Genomic DNA, 17,380 nt, shown 5'->3' on the forward strand with positions numbered 1-17,380 from the left:
AAACGGCACGATGCTCCATAGGGTACAACAGAAACTCATTTTGTTTTGGAAGAGAGAAGGCAGTGAACGAGGATGGAAGGATGCGTGATGGTATAAACAGTCAAAGGAAGGGAAAAAAGCAGATAAAGAAAGGAAAGAGGCAGGACAGAAGGAGAGAGACGGAGAGAAGACTGATGGATACCTCGTTAGAAGACAAGCGAGGTAGGAAGGGGACCAAGCGGATGGATTGTGTTTTCGGGGACTGATGCTCTTGGTTAACGACTTTTGAACCTCCAGTCTCCCATTTTTTCCCCTGCCATCCCTCTCCCATCTATTCTTATTCTCTGTCTGGGAGCAGAAAGGTAATGATTCTTGTCTTCTGAGGACACCGGCTCTTTCAGTTTTTCATCTTTCAATCCATTTCTCGCTTTTCCATGTTCTGCTTTATAGGTTGTGTCAGAAAGGTTGAGCGTCACACATGCCTCATTTTCTTCAAACGGTACTTTTGACATTTAACCATTTTCTGAAGAACCTAAGACAAAACATATGTAAAAAATAAAGCAAAAGTAGTAGCTGCAAAGCGATTGATTTTTTCTTTTTTTTGCACTCACAATGACAACAGAAAAGTGAATTTGAGCTGAAAATGCTGGGACTTAAGGACACACAGCAGAGGCTTTTGTGGGCCTCCCCACCTGTGACAAGCCCACTGTGTCATAAGGCCTGTCCTCTCCTCCTGCTCCTCCATCCTCCAGCCATCCCAGACTCTGTCCTCTCCTCCTGCTCCTCCATCCTCCAGCCATCCCAGACTCTGTCCTCCTCCGCTGCCACTCGTGTTGTACAGAAGCATCCTAGACTCTGCCCTCTGCTGAGCCATCTGCTGCTCCACCAGGCTCCCAGCCACCAACAGAGACAAAATCCTCAGCAGCAGCACACACATCACCTCCAAGATCGGCCCACTTTGCTCTCTCAAAGCACCTCAAGGACCTAAGCTGAATCCCGGGTCAGGTTCTTAGAGTCTTCCCATCTGGACACTGACACAAATCCTGGATCTGCTAACAAGTTGATTTTAGCAGATTTCTTGCTACCCTTGGCCAACATGGCCTTGGAGATATTTTTGATTAAAGCCCAAGTGCCCATCAGTGTTGTCTGTTTACTTCAGGAAAAGACATGGATTCTTTCAGTTTGCAATAGCTCGGTGTTCTGGCCTGGAAAGCAGCAGACGCCGCTGAGCTCACCTGGTCTGGCAGGTGCGGCTGGTCGCCCTCACCTTCAGACATGTTTACACAACTGTTTATTATTATGTCGGTCTGAAATATCTTGTTTCCTCTGTCACATCTTCTTTGTTTTCTATTTATTATTAGTATTCTTATCACTCTTTAACCATGTCTACCTCTCTCTCTCTCTCACACACACACACACACACACACTGGGGCACAGGAAGGAAGCGCAGTGACAAGACAATGGATGGGTGGAAACTGTCTTGTCGCTCTAAAAGTTTTCCACGAAAAGGGAAAGTGAGAAAGATGAAAAACAGGAAGGACGAGTGACAGCAGAAACGACTGGATCTGCTGACGCCTCCAGCCACATGATCTCTCCTCGAATTCCTATTATATGACCAATTACTGATATTGTTAGCCTTTTGTGCCTCATTTTAATGTAATTTTCATATAATTATCATCTGTCACTCTTACTTTCTCCTTCTTCTTCTTAGACACCACTCTCATATCTATAAGTCAAACATGAAGCTCAGCGTGAGGTGAGTAGTTTAGCTGAGCAGGAAGGCTGGAAGCAGCAGCCAGCCTGGTTCTGCTCCAAAGAAGAACATCCAGTTCAGTCGGACCCCATTCATTTACACTTGCAGGACAGCTAACCGCTTCCCCCTGCTTCCAGTCCTTATGCTAAGCTAGGCTAGTTGCCTCTCGGTTTTGGCTCTGTACCTAACGCACAGCTAGAAGAGTGGCATCGATCCTCTTCTGTCGGAAAGCAAAGTGCTGAACTCCTCCTTTGATGTCAGGCCCTCTTTTTTTTTTCTTTTTTCTAATTACTATAATTAAAAGCTGATGAATTTGGTCTGTCAGCAGAAATGCAGAAATAGTATTTGTACTGGTGGCTTTGTAGTGAAAATCAGTCTCACGGCTCGTAACTTGTGGACCGAGTTGTCGTTTTAAAGGGATAATAATAATAATTTTCAGATCCAGCTCTGAGCTCCGCGCTGATGGACAGCAGTAGCCCCTGAACCTCTGGCTGATGATTCAGCATTGTGTCTAATGGAAAGCTTTTAGCTGCCTTTACATCCTCCCACCACTCATGCAGGGATACCAACCCGCTGATTGACACAGCAGCCAACCAGCAGCGTTCTGCCTTTCGTCCTCGCTGTGCGGCTTCTTTCTCTCTGTCTCTTCTGGACTGTTTTCCTCTCTGCCTGCAGTCCCTGCCCTTCACTCTGCAGGTCGACTTACATACAACCGACATGTTAATATTTTCACATCTGCTCTCTCGCTCGCTGTCTTCTTAATTGACTTGTCCTTCTTCTTCACATCCCCTTCTTCTATTTCCATTTCTTCTTCCCTTGTCTTCTTCCCGTCCCTAAGTGGTCGCATCGCTGCGACAGATGAGGTCTTGGGTTTGTAACGAGTATGTTAGGACTAAAAGCTTTCCCGAAGGCTCGGTGCTGACATACACAGACCGAGGTGTTCGGGTGGCGTTTGATTCGTTAAGGGGTTTGGGTAATGACAGCGGTGGAGTGATGTTTGTGTGTCTTCCCTCCTGCTGTGAGCCTAATCACTAGAGATGAGCAACACTCCCGACGTTTCATCAGTGCCAATAATCGCTGCCTCTCACCATCTGCCGGGCAAAATAATTTATTCAACCTCCAAACGTAACTCTTAACTTCAAATTTATTTATTTTTTTTTCAGTGAGACCGCTGCTAACACCTGTTGTCATTCATACTGCTTAACAACTAACAAGCTTTTAACATTGACTGAACTTCATTAGAGTTTTCTCTCATTTTGAAAAGTTAAACTTGAGGCCTTTTTGTTTTTACTCAACTTCCTTCCCGGCATTTCTCAGTGTTTTTTTTAAGCAGACAGACAATATGTAAAACACACGACCGAATGAATGCAAAAACCCTCCAAAACATGTTTGGTAAAGAGCTGAATTCTGTTAATCGATTTCTTATTTTTCATTCGGTTTCTCTTGCAGGCAGCATAAAGGGAGCGACGATAGTGGATGCCCTGGATTCCCTCTACATCATGGAGATGTTTGAAGAGTTTGATGCTGCTACTGACTGGGTAGAGAAGAACCTCGACTTTAATGTGGTAAGGACGGGTGTGTGTCTGTGTGTGCCCTTGCGATGATGAACTAAATTGATTTTGTGAAAGCCTTGACCCTCTGCCATAAGCCGTAATGCGGTCAATGGAGGCTTGAATTATTGATCTGAACGGTAGAGAGGGTTCTTGACAGTCCAGACCTTCAGTAGCATGTGTTTTGGTTAATGGGAATTTAATGTCAAACATCTTTAAAGTTCAGGTGCTAATGTACCTGAGACTCAGTCACGATGTAATCAAAGACCTGTGAACAACAAGAGATCAGAACTCTGCATCTGACCTCCAAATAAGTGATGAAATTAAACAAATAATTCAGCCGCTGGTGGTTTAGATAAGAGATACGAGTTCAAAATTTGTTAACTGGGTTTGATTTTTCCAACCAAACAGCACATAAGATTGGTAAACATCCTGGATCTTGTGCTTTCCCACCGGCACATGAATGCAACACGTGATGCTAGGAAATGAAAGGACCTAGATGGCAGAAAACTCAAATCGAGATCAACACCTGTCTGCTGAGTTTGAGCTACATCTGTAATACTGTCAGATATGTTGCTGACAGACGGCACAGGAGTGAAAACATGATCTGCCTCCAACATACACGAAGTTCGAGGAGGGGAAAACATCGGCTGTCAGGCAGCCGTTCACATCAGAGGGAAGCAGGGTGGGATGTTTGCAGTCAATATTAAATGATGCAAGTGTTACAAGAGGAGGTGATTTTCACTGGAGTCGGTTTCAGTGAAAGAAAAACAAATCTGTCTTATGTCTCCATACTCTGTTGTCAGCTGCGTGCTGCATGTGAGCGACTTACGCCAAAGTATCCTGCCGTCCCCCACAACAGCACAAGCACAGTTTTCTACTCATTAAAACACTAGGAAACTGAAGTCTTTGAAAGCTCACCTGCAAAGGATGACTGCTGCCACTTTACCTGCGTGAGCCGACATAAGAAATGGTATTAGAATAAACTTTACACAGACGAGCAGGTAGGTGTCTGAGTCTCACCATGTGTAGGTCGCTGTAATTCAGCTGCCTGAACCTGTCGACCTATTTAAACCGAGTCACCGTGTGTGTGTGTGTGTGTGTGTTATACAAACTCTAAATGAAAGCAGCATGCGGATGTGATAAAGCACCATTTTAATAACCAGAAAACCATTAAAACCATAAGAAAATGGTTTCTTTTAAGGAGTCCAGAGACCAAACATAAGCTGTGTGTGTTAAGTTGTGCTAATAAGGCATTATAAACACATGATGATTAGTATCCAGACATAACATAATAAACATAATTGGCTCGAAATTGCTTGGTGTTTAATATTTCGTGTAGTAAATGTGTTCTAAATGACATGATAAAAACTTAATGTTGTTTTCTGATCTCTGGATGATTACTTTGTAAGAAATAATTATGCTGGCCTCCAGTGGGCTCTGCTGCATCACGAAGCTCCTAAAGTTCTTCTACGGGTTATTGGAACTGTTAACTGTGATCCTGAAACTGTGTGTGTGTGTGTGTGTGTGTGTGTGTGTGTGTGTGTGTGTGTGTGAGAGAGAGAGAGAGAGAGAGAGAGAGAGAGGAAATGAGTGTATTGACTCTGATTTCTCTTCCTCAAGTTATCAATAAAACCCAGAGGCAAAAAGCCAAAAACACATCTAATGAATCTGAAATCTATTACTGTTTACTTCTTGGTGCGAACACACACACACACACATGTACACACACACACACACGCAGTCACTCTCACACACCTCTTTGACTCCAGAGGTCTGTTCCACAGAGCAGGTTCAGCATATCCCAGATATTGTTGGGTTGTCAGGCTTCTGTGACCGCAACAATCAGTCTTGCTAAGTGGTGACTCAGAGGTGTTTATCAGCTCCATAAGTCGACTCAGGATTTCCACATGCATCACATGGAAGAATATGACCAGTCACAAACATGGACAAGTCACAGGTGTGATGTGCACGCAAAAAAACCCCCAAAAAACGACAAACGTACCCAAACTCATTGCTGCATGGCTACGTGAAAGCAGGGAGGCGGTGAGGACAGGAAAACCATAAACCAAGAATTTAAAAGTAAACAAACTGACCTGGCGCAGGGACACAAAAGGAAACCCCACAGTGCCGATGTGTGTGCGCTTCGTATCAACAGACTCCAGATCAAACGAACTGTAATGTTGATTCTCTGGGTGTGGTCCCTTGGTTTTGAATTGTCCGTTACAGAAGTTTCCAGTACGACTAGCTCAGCCTTTACCTGCGTTTACACACACACACACACGTGTTACAGAAGTTTCCAGTACGACTAGCTCAGCCTTTACCTGCGTTTACACACACACACACACACACGCGCACGCGCATGCTGACGGAGATGACATGCTGTTAACTGAAAGGTGCGTGTTAGCAGTCGGGGGCTTCATGGTTGATTGAGGAATGTTGTTCATTCATGGAAATGCTTTTAATTAATAGCAGTATTGATATTTTCATGTACAAATACATTACAGCCAAAGGCAAAATCATGTAATGGAACAGAACTGATGAAAGGCTTCCCGGCTTCAGTAGGACTGTGTTTCTCAGGGCTCATTTCTGACTTGTGTGCTCTTGCTGATGGGTTTAATGACACAGGAACATGCGGATACGTCTGTGAGTAAAACACACTCTGCCCCTTTGATGCTTGTCTTCATTGTAGAACCAACCGTCATTATAACATCCCTGTTAAGAGCTGCGTGTTAAGGAGAAACAGAAGCCCTGGCTTTAGTGTAGTCGTGACTGTAAACACATCACGTTTCTCAGTTTAGGTGCCTCAAAGCCCAAAGAACACATCCCTCTAACATGATACAAACAAGTACTGCAGTGAGGTTTTCCTTCAGATTAACTTTAATCCTCCTGAGTGTATACTGTATCCAAACTGTGGATGTTCAGTATTTCAGCTCATTCACGTGTGGAGGTTTGCTGCACCGTAATTTCCACTAGCACAGCAATCTTCTCCTGTGCATAATCCTGCCTTATTTTCAGTTTTGCCAGCAGTCGTCCTGCCACTCAAACAGCGTCGCCACAGCAGGAGGCCTGTTGCTCTCTGATCTGCTGCAGCAGCATAATGTTGACACATAAAGCCACCTCTGATACTCCACGCTCTCTGCATTTGCCTTAAAATAAGTACTTTGTAATGGGAAATGTCTGTTTAAATCTATTTAGGCTTGCTCATCTCAGTAACTGTTTTCTAAAAATAGATCTATGCAGTTTTGGAGGTTTGTCTGAATGATCACGCAGACATAAAGGACATCAGACAGCGTGTTAAATTACATGGGATGACAAAAGGGGGACTGATGTATGTCTTTAAACACAATAAACTGTTGCGATTTTAGTGAAATAATCAATTAAAATGAATCTTTAACTCATTTTAACTGGGAATGGAAACACAAATCAGTTGGGCAAAGTTTTCAGGTAACTTTGGAGACATCAGAAAGAGACAAAAGAGGATTAAAAAGAGACAGAGAAACACAAACAGGTGAGATTATCTGAGACTCGTGAACACAGAAGTGATGACAGGAGTGTTTGTCTCTGTCTCTCTGGAGGACATGAAGTAACCGATAGAGAAAAGGACGGAATCCAGATGTACTTTGTCTTTCTGCAACATGACCACACCGATGCAAAGCTGCTGAGCTTCTGCTGGCTTTGACTCATCAGCACACAGTAAAAAATGACAGCAATGATCAGTGGAGCAAACATATTTTTGTGTTCCTTGTAACTGCTGTGTAAACTGTTTCTCTCAGGACCTGAGGGCTGTAGACTAATGGTTCATACCCTCTCAATGCCTCAAGAGCTGCTGGCTAAGGAGTAAATTATGCAGCCATTGAGGTACAAAAATATGATGTCGTGGGTGGTTTTACGAGATTTTAGTGAACTGAATTTAATCGATCTGGCACTTGTGAACTCAGCAAGAGCCACACGGGCCAGGGGAAATACAGTCAGCAGTAGGCAGTATTTTCTGAAACGATCTTTCTTGGTGAAATTAGTTTTTCGACACACTCAGACATGACACCTGTAATTTCTTGTGATCAAAGAATAAATAGTTTTGTCCCTGATAGAAATGCTTGTCTCTCTTGCTCTCTCTCTCAGACAAAGACAAAACAAGCACTGCGATTCAGTGAAGCCAATTATTATTCAGACGGATTTGGTGCTCCTTTTTTAATAATGAAATTGTCACTAAAATTCATTTTTAAAGAACCACACACACCCCAGAAAATGAGGTTTTCCACCACGCAGACGATAGTAAACACAGGCTGTGGTAGCTTTTCAGCCAGTCCCAATGGAGGAGGACCGTTTTTAATGAAACAGCACATAGAGTCAGTTAAGTTATGACCAGTTAGAAGTAGCATTAGCTTCAAACACACACATCAGAATTACTTGCCTGGTGCTATCAGAGTGCACTGCCTTCATATGTGAGTAATGTGTTGGTGGGTGTGAGACCAACTTATGTGATCAGTTTTCTGCTGCAGGTGTGTTACTTTGCACTTGTCACTGTCACTGTCATGACTTCAGCATTGCTCTCTGCTACGTTTAATTGCGATGCCTGAATAGCATTTTGAGGAAATATGACCGCAGCTCCGACACCTCACTCAGAGCCCCACTGCAGGATCCACACAGGTCACTGCCGTTTATCTCTACACAAGCAGCTAAGCAGCACTTTTAAATCTGTTTAAAGAGAAAGAGCAGGAGAACGGGCTTCATAGCACTCCTGAGACTCCTTCCGCCAGAACTCAAACGCTCTGAAACACAACGTAAGATCGAGCTACAAAGAGTACGATGCAGTAAAAGGAAACTCAACATTTTCAATAATGAGAAAACCACAGGTGTATGTTTTAGCATTTTTCCTTCTGTGCGTTCTAAGACCATCAATGCAGGTTGTCTCGTGACAGCAAGCAAATCACAAGATCATCTAAAGACGTCTACTTGGACCGTTATCTCATCGACTCATTCTAATTAGTTCTCTGTCTGGAAAAGGCCATGCTTAGTCAGTTCCATGTGCACTCTGTAATGGCTTTAATGCTGCAGCATCAGGAGACTTGACTCCTCGCCTGCCAACTTTGTCAGGCCCTCATGCAGGAGTGTGATAACGTCTCACATCTGCTGACTCAGAGGGTCGTTGTCCAGCGGTTGAAAGCAGCGACGGGTGCTGAAGGACGGCAGACATACTGCAGGAAAACTGCTCTGAACGAAGCGGTAGAGTTTGGCTGGTGTTTCTTCAGTCCTGTTTCTGACACTTTGTTTCACTCTCCTAGCTGCATCACCGATGAGCAGCAGGCAGAAGAAGACATAATACTGTCCTTTTTCAGTTCAGATGCCTGTATGCTGTGGAGGAAGTGATTCAGTTTTAATTAGGAAGAATTAGCTAGACAATCTTAACTATTCAATCAGTCGCTCAGACTTGGGGAGAAAACGATAGGACACGTTTTGTGTGGCATGTAATTTGTTTTTTCCAGTCTATTGTCCTGTCTCTGGTTGACAGCACTGACTTATGAGAGCTGTCAGTCAAGCACAAAATCTTCATCTGACTCGGGAATCTGTTCATAAAGACGTGAAGAGAGCGGGACAGAGAGATGAAGCTTCATTGTTCGGCTGCTGAGACAAATGACTTGCAGTTTTTGCTATTATTTGTCCCATTTTCTCTGCCGAAAATGGCCTGGAACCGGAGGCATTGTATTTTTAGACGCAGCACGTTCTACCGCTGCCATTTAAGGATGTGCTCGGTGTCCAGGGATTTCTTTTTTTAAGTTTGGAGGCGTTGTGAAGCCCTTCACTACTCTGTGGCAGATTGGAACAAGTGTGCCAACCAGCGGCCCTGAATTTTAGCAACATGTTTTGTTTTGAAAAAGATTTATAGAACAAAAAGAAATTCATGAATTCATTCATGAAACCAAAGAGGGAATAACTCAACATCTGGGACATACATTAGTCAGAGTCTTACATTTCCTACAGCTTTGGGCAAAAGGCCAACTTCATGCTGTCTGTGGTAATACACTGATGATGTAAATACTAAGATTACTGCCATAAGGTCCATGGAGTACTTTAACTCGATACTTATACCTTATACCTTCTCCTCACATGTCCTGTCTTTGTCCCTGTTGCAGAATGCAGAAGTTTCCGTCTTTGAGGTGAACATCCGGTTTGTTGGAGGTCTGCTGTCCGCCTACTACCTGTCTGGGAAGGAGGTAAGGAACGTAGCGTTTAGCGTGAAGGTGCTTTAGTAACATGTCCTCCAGTAGCTGTTACAAATACGTGTGTCTCATTAGCGAGTTCCAAGGTAAGTTCTCATCTGAATGTGGCTGCCTTATGATGGAGTTCGCGTCTTGGTTGGAAAATAGTCTGATATATTGTTCTCTTTTGGTTCTTGTGGCTTTGTGAGTGTGTGCAAGATTGTTATTTAACAGTTTGCCTGCAAGATGCCTCAGAGAAGAAGAAAAACAGAGTTTTATTTTCTTTTTTGAAAGAGAAAAGTAAGGCAGTGTTCCATCGACCTTGGGAGGCAGAATATGTTCTTCGGTGCTGAGATATTATTGCTTTATTTAGAGAAATGAGAGAGGAGAGAGATTTCCACACGGCTTCACACTTCAGTCATAGTGCCAGTCCTGCTGTGTCTGTGTGTGTGAATCTGCTCAGTGACAAGACGCTGTGAAAATGACATCGGCAGGGTATTACACTCAAATCACGTTTGACTCAGCCAGCGCAGGGATTTTGAGTTGAACTCACTTTTTCCTCAGTATCTTCTCTTCTTTATCTCTTTTAATTACTTGCCTCAGTCTATTAATGATTGAAAAGGCCCCTTGAAAGACTGGAGAACTCAATAAATCACCTGCAGACAACCTGGTACCTGCAGAGGATATTTTTGAACACCGAAAGATCTTCAGAGTTCATTTCTGTTATCAGGCAGATCTTCACTTCTGCTGTCATCTGTACTGCAATAAAACACATATACAGGTAGGCTACACACAGTATCCTGTGTATGCTGTCTGCAGCGAGCGAAGCAGAGTTGTGAGGCTAAGATGTTGCAGGCCGATTTCAGCACTTCAGCACATCTGGAGGAACATCATGTCTCATTTGTCAAGTGCAGGATTTTCAGGCTGTGGTTTAAAACAAGCGATGATGACTTAAATAGAAACCATAATTGTCACCTAAAACAGACACTTTTCAAAGCAGAGTTTTATTATTATATTATTTTGTAGTTCAGTGTAGCTTAACGCTTCTTTAGGGTTCAGCACCTCTAAAGTCAACATCTAACAGCTTAAATATTCAACCAAAGTATATTGTTCATTCATCAGTTCTCCAAAGACAAGAACAAAGAGAGAGATAATATAACACAAATCACATAGATTATAATCACAGATTAAGCCATTAAATGTCTCTTCACAGTAGTTTCAGACCTAAACGTTACTTTAAATGGGTCTTAAACAGCACAAAGGCAGCAGCTAAGAATAAAATTATCAAATGATCTGATGATTATTTCAGGATTGTGTTGATTAATTTTACGTTTTTCGGTAAAATGGCAAAAAGTGGTGAAAACATAAAATACTTCAACATTTTGTCCAACATTAACATTATTATCCCATAAAGAGAACGAAAAGCAACTCAGAAACTATGGAGTAAATATCATTTTTTTTTCCTGAGTAATTAATCAGTTATCAAAAATAACTGCAGAGTAACTTCCTGTTAATTCACTGAATATCTAAGTTCTTAACCGGAGATAAACATGAAGAACGTTTGGTTCTGGTTGTTTTAATGACTGCCATGTGACAGAACAACGCTGAACTTCCTACTCTGATCAGTCAGAAAGCTGCTCCAGTAGCTTGCAGGTCATCTGGACTGGTAATTGTCTCAAAGCGTGAAACCGCAGAGGCAAACTGTGACTCAATCACTCCAAGCTCCATCTCTTTTTTTTATGACCCCAATATTTTATCAGAGCCTTGAGGGGTCCCTCCCATCAGCTGCAGGTCAGGGTCTTCTGAAGGATGGACGAGGTAGTTGGATGTCTGACGGGTGGCCTTGGAGGAAGGCTGTTAATGGACAAGATGACTGAATGGTCCTGGTGGTGTGCCGCTGAAGGGCTGTTGAGGTCAGGGTAGGCGGGCGCTGAAGGACCCGTTGGGGGTAGAGGAGTTAACAGTGTCCCTGACTGCTGGCTCCAGTGGAAGATAACCTGGAGATGTAGGAAGTGAACTGTCCGTAAACAGTCGCAGTTTCTCAAAACCTAACGTCGTCAAATGTGCTGGTTTGAACCTACCAACAGTCCAAAACCCAAATATATTCAGTCACTTAAATCAAATAAAAAGGTGAAAACCACGCTTTTGCTTAAAATTTGACTTAAACAAAGTGTCCAATATCTACTCATCACCTTTGTGTCTATTGACTAGTCCTTTAATCAACGAGTAGTTACAAGTATTACACCCTGTAAGTGTAGTCTAAATGTAAAGTTAAGCTTTAAACTCTGACAGTGTTGTCGTTAAAATACTATGATTTTTTACTGATGTTATTTCGTCTTGTAAAAAATAATCCATAGTAAGTAAACCAAACTGCATGATAAATTTAAACCTGTGAAAGCAGCACTTTATTCAGCTCAGGGTTGCTGTAGATGAAGTGGGTCTGTGTCACAGCTGATATTTTTAAAACATAACGCACTAATTGAAGACTGGTCAGGCATTATGTAACTCTCCATTTGGAGTATCAGCTAGATGGGACTGTACCTGACCTCCTGAGATGTTAAGCCCTCAAACCCACAGAGACCACAGAGCAGAGAGAGGCTGTCAGCTGAATAGAGAGGACGACAAAAGATTAGTCTGTGACCTTAGAAACTACTCAGCCCCTTGACTTCTTCTGCACTCTGTGGTGTTGCTGTCTGAACTGGAAATTGGATTCATTTTAGATAGTCTTTGTTAATGCTGGGCCCTCACTGTATACTCCATAATGAAAAGTGAGAACACGAAGCTTTTTTTCTCCTTCAGGTTAACAGGATAACATTATAGTGTCTGCCATCTGTTGAACCTTGATTTTTACATATAGAGTTTAGACCGTCTGCATTTGGAGTGCCATTGCAGAGATGTTGAGAGTTTAAATGACTAAAACATTTCCACTTAAAAAAAACATTACAGGCTTTGCAGGCACGAAAAGAATCAAGTCGGTTGTTTGAATCTGAGTTGTTAAATGGGAGCTTCAGTCCAAGTCGAAGCACTTCAGGCACCCAAAGTGTCTGTTGAAGGTGAAGCACTGAAAGAGACTGAAGTGTCTTTTAAGTTCCAAATGTGAAAGCAGTTAAAATGTGTTAAAATCACAGTGTTACTTTCTGGCAGCTTTTCAATCTGTAAGCCAGACAGCTGAATTGTCAATTTGTATGTGAGCATCTGAGCTGTCATTTAAAGAGTGAAGCAGTTTAAATGGTAAAACTTTAAATGTAAATAAAGGAAGTGTCAGTCTGTCATTTCAGCAACTTCTGAGGTTTGCTGTTCAAGCGTTTCACTTTTGCTTCAGGTGAAACTCACAGCTTACAGTTTAACTACTTTCACTGCTCACACACTTTCATTAAAAAAATTCATGATTCATCTTTCATTTGGTTACATTTGATTGGTCTTGTTCTCTTTTTGTTTGTCCGTTTTGTTGCTGGAAGTCAGAGGTTGAGGTCCATCACCAAACCATCCCTGAGGTCACGTACTTTGAGCTGCCGAGTCTGAACGGCATTTTGTAATTTACAAGCTTACGAGCTGTTTGCAAATCATTAGGGTTGTTGGTCTATGGAGGGCGATGACAAGGAGTCAAAGAGTGATGGGAGCATGTGGAGGAGAGGAGTCGGTGTGTGTCTTCCTGTTGGTCGTAGTCTGGCTACGACTCAAAGAGACTCGCGCCTTTTGATGAAAATTTGATCAGTAAAAGTACAGCTGGTCCTGGCTGTATGCACCCTACTGGCAGGCTTTTAGCATCCCAGCCTGCATACAGATCACAGCGTGTGTCCTCGTCCAGTCAGGAAGGGGGAGAAGTAAACAATGTATGGAGTGGTGAACAGAGAAGAAGAAGAAGAAGAAGAAGACCTTCATTCCTCCTGCTAATCAAAGCTAAGTGCTTCAAGGAGGAAGGACAGCGAAAGGACAGACAACAGCGAGAATTAAGGGAAGAAAAAGCCAGAGAGAATGAAAAGGAAGGAGGAAGCAGTGCATGAAGGAAGATACATGAAGGGGAAAATAAGGGGAGAAACCTGAAGGAAGTATGAAAGAATGTGATGATTAATGGAGAGAAGGAAGCGGAAAGAAGCGACGGGAGAAATTTGAAACAATAGAAGGGAGAAAATGGAAAGACAGACGCTTTGTCATACTCCTGTACTACATACTAACCCAGTACACTTGTACTCAGTACAGATCTGTACTGCTTTATCCTTAAAAGTCTAGCGGATCCTGGCTACACTTTACCATCTAAAAATAAGTATGTAGTATGGATCCAAGGTACAGCTGGGTAGTAAAACAGAAATCAAGAGAAACTGAAATAATAAAGTAATGTAATTAAAAATGGCATTAAAGAGTAGAGGACTGAAAGGCAGCAATTAGACAGCAAAGAGTAAAGGAGAAGGGAAGAAATCAAGGCAGGAAGTAATGAAACACAGGACGAGGAAGTAATCTACGAAGGAAGGATGGAAGACTTCAAAAAGGTGATGGGTGACATGGCTGTAAAAACTTTGATATAGTTTAGTTTAAATAAACAGATGAAGGAAAGAATGAGGGGAAGATAAGGGTTTTAAGAGCAGAAACACTAAAGCAAAATGTTGTTTGGTGAAGTGATGTTGGCATCATGGGTACTGAGCAGCCATCCTTTCACGACTCGTACACGTACAGTCACTACAAACACAACGAAATCCGCCAGCATTTTCCTCATCAACTGATTGTAATGTGTGCAACCTGAATTACAGTCTGTGAGAATCAACAAAGCTTTGCTGTGAGGTCCTGCTTTTAAAATTTGCTGGTAGTCAATAGAAGAGCAGGTTTTGATCCTCTCCAAACTCTCATCCTGCAGTGATTATAACGAACAACCGTCACGACGCTTGATTGTGATGAAAACTAATCCCAATCTCCTTTAGTTTTGTCTGGCAGAGTAATCTGGTGATGGCGGGGATGAGTGTCCCAGTTGCCTCTCTCATCCCAGAGAACAACCCAGATTAAAATGAATATCCTGTCACTGGAAAACCAAAGCAGAGGCTTGATTCTCAGGTGTCTTACGAACCTCCTCTTGATGCAAAGAAAGCAAAATATTCACATGTAGGAGCATGAGCCGCAGACATAATTAAGCGAAAGGAGCGTCTGATTTTCCTGTCTACATTTAAAATGTAGATCTGAGATACAAGAACCTGGAGACTTCACAGCATCCGGACATTAAACTGGCTGATCCATCGTACCGAAAGACTTTCATTTACTCAACGAAGCCTGTCCTGTCAGCGTGGAGGCACGTGAGAAGAAAGTGGGCTGTGTACCGTGGCTGGAGTCACACTTCCTGTAAATCAAGTCGCATGCTGATGCTTTAGCACTTAATGAGTAACGTCGTTTCTAAAGACCCTCCAAACCGGAACAACACGGAAGAAAAGGACAAAGATGTAACTCTTACTGATCAGTCAGTACGTGTGAGATGAAACATTTGAGTTAACAAGTCGTGGAGTCACATGGAACCCACAGGAAGCAGATGCTTTGTTATGTGTGGATTGCTGTTTAGCCAGATAAACTCTTTATCACACGGCGTATGAGTGGCCAATCGGTGCCACTCACTGCTGCATCCCAGTCATTGCGGCTGCTGTTTGTCTGGAGGAACAAGAACTCTGGCTGAACTTTTGCTGGAGCACAGCGCTGAGCTGCGCTTCATTGATTTGGCTTGGCACGTTTTGGTCGTATTTCTGTGGCACGAAGCACAACAGTTAGCTGAACTTCAGGTTCCTGTCACCAGCCATGAATTCATTGCCTTTTTATTGTCAGTGATCGCTCAGATGGTTTAAGTCTGGCTCATGACAGCAGCACGCCACAACTTCGCCAATTGCTTGTGTGAATTTATTGGTCTCTGTTAAGATTACTTTTCCAACGTATATTCAGAAATCGCAGCACACTGCAATCAGGCAAGCATTCATCTCTCAGTTTCATTCTCACCCTTCATGATAAAAAAACAAAGAATAAATGCTGATTAATATTTCAAGTAGACTGTGAGTGGACTATGATAAAACTAGTTTGCATTTAGTCTCACTGATGATTTTAGGGTCACTGAATGATGCTGTCATGTAGGCTCAGACTCCAGCAGGAAGCCATTGCATTGTGAGGTTTCTAACACGTTTGTAAAAGCACAACAAACACCAGGTTATTGCTATTGAACAGATTAGGGTTTCTTAAGTTTGAAGATTGTCTTTGAGTCGTACATTAAATGTTATGAGCCCCCCACTCGTTTGCTAAAAGGGCTGCTGTTTAAACTACAGATTGTGCTTTTGCGTTTTTGTACCTTCATGCGTGTTACAACATTATATTTCTCCCAGTCTGCGGCTTGCGTTCTTGGTCGGTCTGATCTGACACAAACTCAGCATCAAGAGAGAAACCCGAGAAACCAAGAGGCGCATTGTGACCGACAGGTTTACAGACAACCAGACGGCACTCGCTCTTTGTGTTGCTCGGCCATATGGCTGACATGGTGCTAACTCGAACAGGTGCTTGCTTATGAAATCTGATTATGTGACTTCTTTACTTCACTTTCTTCACTTCAAGGTCTGCTGACAGCTTTGTGAAGATTTCATGAGTGTAGCCAAGCAGCCACATGCGCTTCGTTAGTTTAGGACGTTCAACTTGATGACACTAAGAAGCGCATGCAGTGCAAATGTGAATAAGACCTTTCACACTGTACTTAGCCCTGAGCTATGACCCCTTATTAGTCTTGGGCCTACAGCACCCACAGGACTTACTAAACCCCTCTTCAGTGCAGAGGGACTGCTAATGTGATCACTCTTATGAGTCAAAATTAGAACCAAAGTGATTAAATGTTTAACGTTGTGATGTTCACTTGGGGCTCTAATGTTACAACGTGATTCATAAGCCAGTGTTTACTGTTAGCCCTGAGTGGACGGATAATGAGTCATGAATAAAATTAGGTTAAGATAGCTCCGAGCTTTCGCTAGCCTGGGACTGAGTTTGGCCCATGGCTACGAAAAGCCGTAATGTGACAGTAAACCAAACGTGGTCTCAGAGCTGGTCTCCTCAGTCCACCAGCTCTGCTTCACCTACTTGTCTGCCCACCTCTGGCTCTTCAGGAAGGTGTTAAAACTGTGCAACCGCATTCTTAATGAGTGAGCATGACTAAACAAAAGCACTGAAATTTGTGTGCAACTTCACTGCAGAGTGGTTTTGTGTGTTGTATCAGATAAGAACACAGTGAAATGTCTCACGAGTTTTTTTTTTTAATTATAGAAGAGAATTTGATGTTTGACATGCAGAAACGTTACCTCAGTTGACCTCATTCTTCCTCAATTAACATGCACCTCTCGGTAATTAGACAGAGCTGAAAAAAAAACCCCACATCAAATGCAAATGTACATGCACCCAAGATCCTGCCACACAGACCACATCTGGAGGCGGAGAGAGACAGAGAGAGAGACAGAGAGAGAGACAGGTACGACAGAGCTGACAACAACAAAATGAGATGAGTGAAAGAATTATCTAACAGGCATGGAGAAACAGGGATGTGGTCCAGCTTTAGAAAATGCAAAATCCGGCAGAAAGCGAAGATGTAGAGGTAGAGTGTATGAAAACAGGTCAGTGGGTGGCTGGCATGAAAAACTGGTTTTGCAGTGAGAAAAGTAAGAATGATTTAGTGAAACAAGGATAAACTGAGACAGGAAGCTGCAGGCCAATAACAGACTGGCTTCATTTCAGCCTCTACTGCCTGTGAATGGCGTGCAGAAATAGTCATAGTCATAACTCTTCTTATTCCACAACACCAGTTTAAAGTACATCATTTGACTTATTAATGAACATAAAGGCTCATATATAAGCTAACTGAGGTACGATTCATACATGAAAGACATCCAGGTGACAGACACACA

At 42.7% G+C, this 17,380-nt stretch overlaps 1 protein-coding gene across 1 annotated transcript in view; it reads left to right on the plus strand.

The window, feature by feature from the left end:
* The window catches only part of man1a1 (mannosidase, alpha, class 1A, member 1), a 105,263-nt gene that overhangs the window by 42,466 nt on the left and 45,417 nt on the right, over positions 1–17,380 (plus strand). The window contains exons 3-4 of the mRNA XM_046374062.1: positions 3,182–3,297; positions 9,417–9,497. Of these exons, the coding sequence (XP_046230018.1) occupies positions 3,182–3,297; positions 9,417–9,497 (197 nt within the window). The remainder of the gene's footprint in view (positions 1–3,181; positions 3,298–9,416; positions 9,498–17,380) is intronic.

The sequence above is a fragment of the Scatophagus argus genome, chromosome 19, assembly GCF_020382885.2.
Source record: "Scatophagus argus isolate fScaArg1 chromosome 19, fScaArg1.pri, whole genome shotgun sequence".
NCBI lineage: Eukaryota > Metazoa > Chordata > Actinopteri > Scatophagidae > Scatophagus > Scatophagus argus.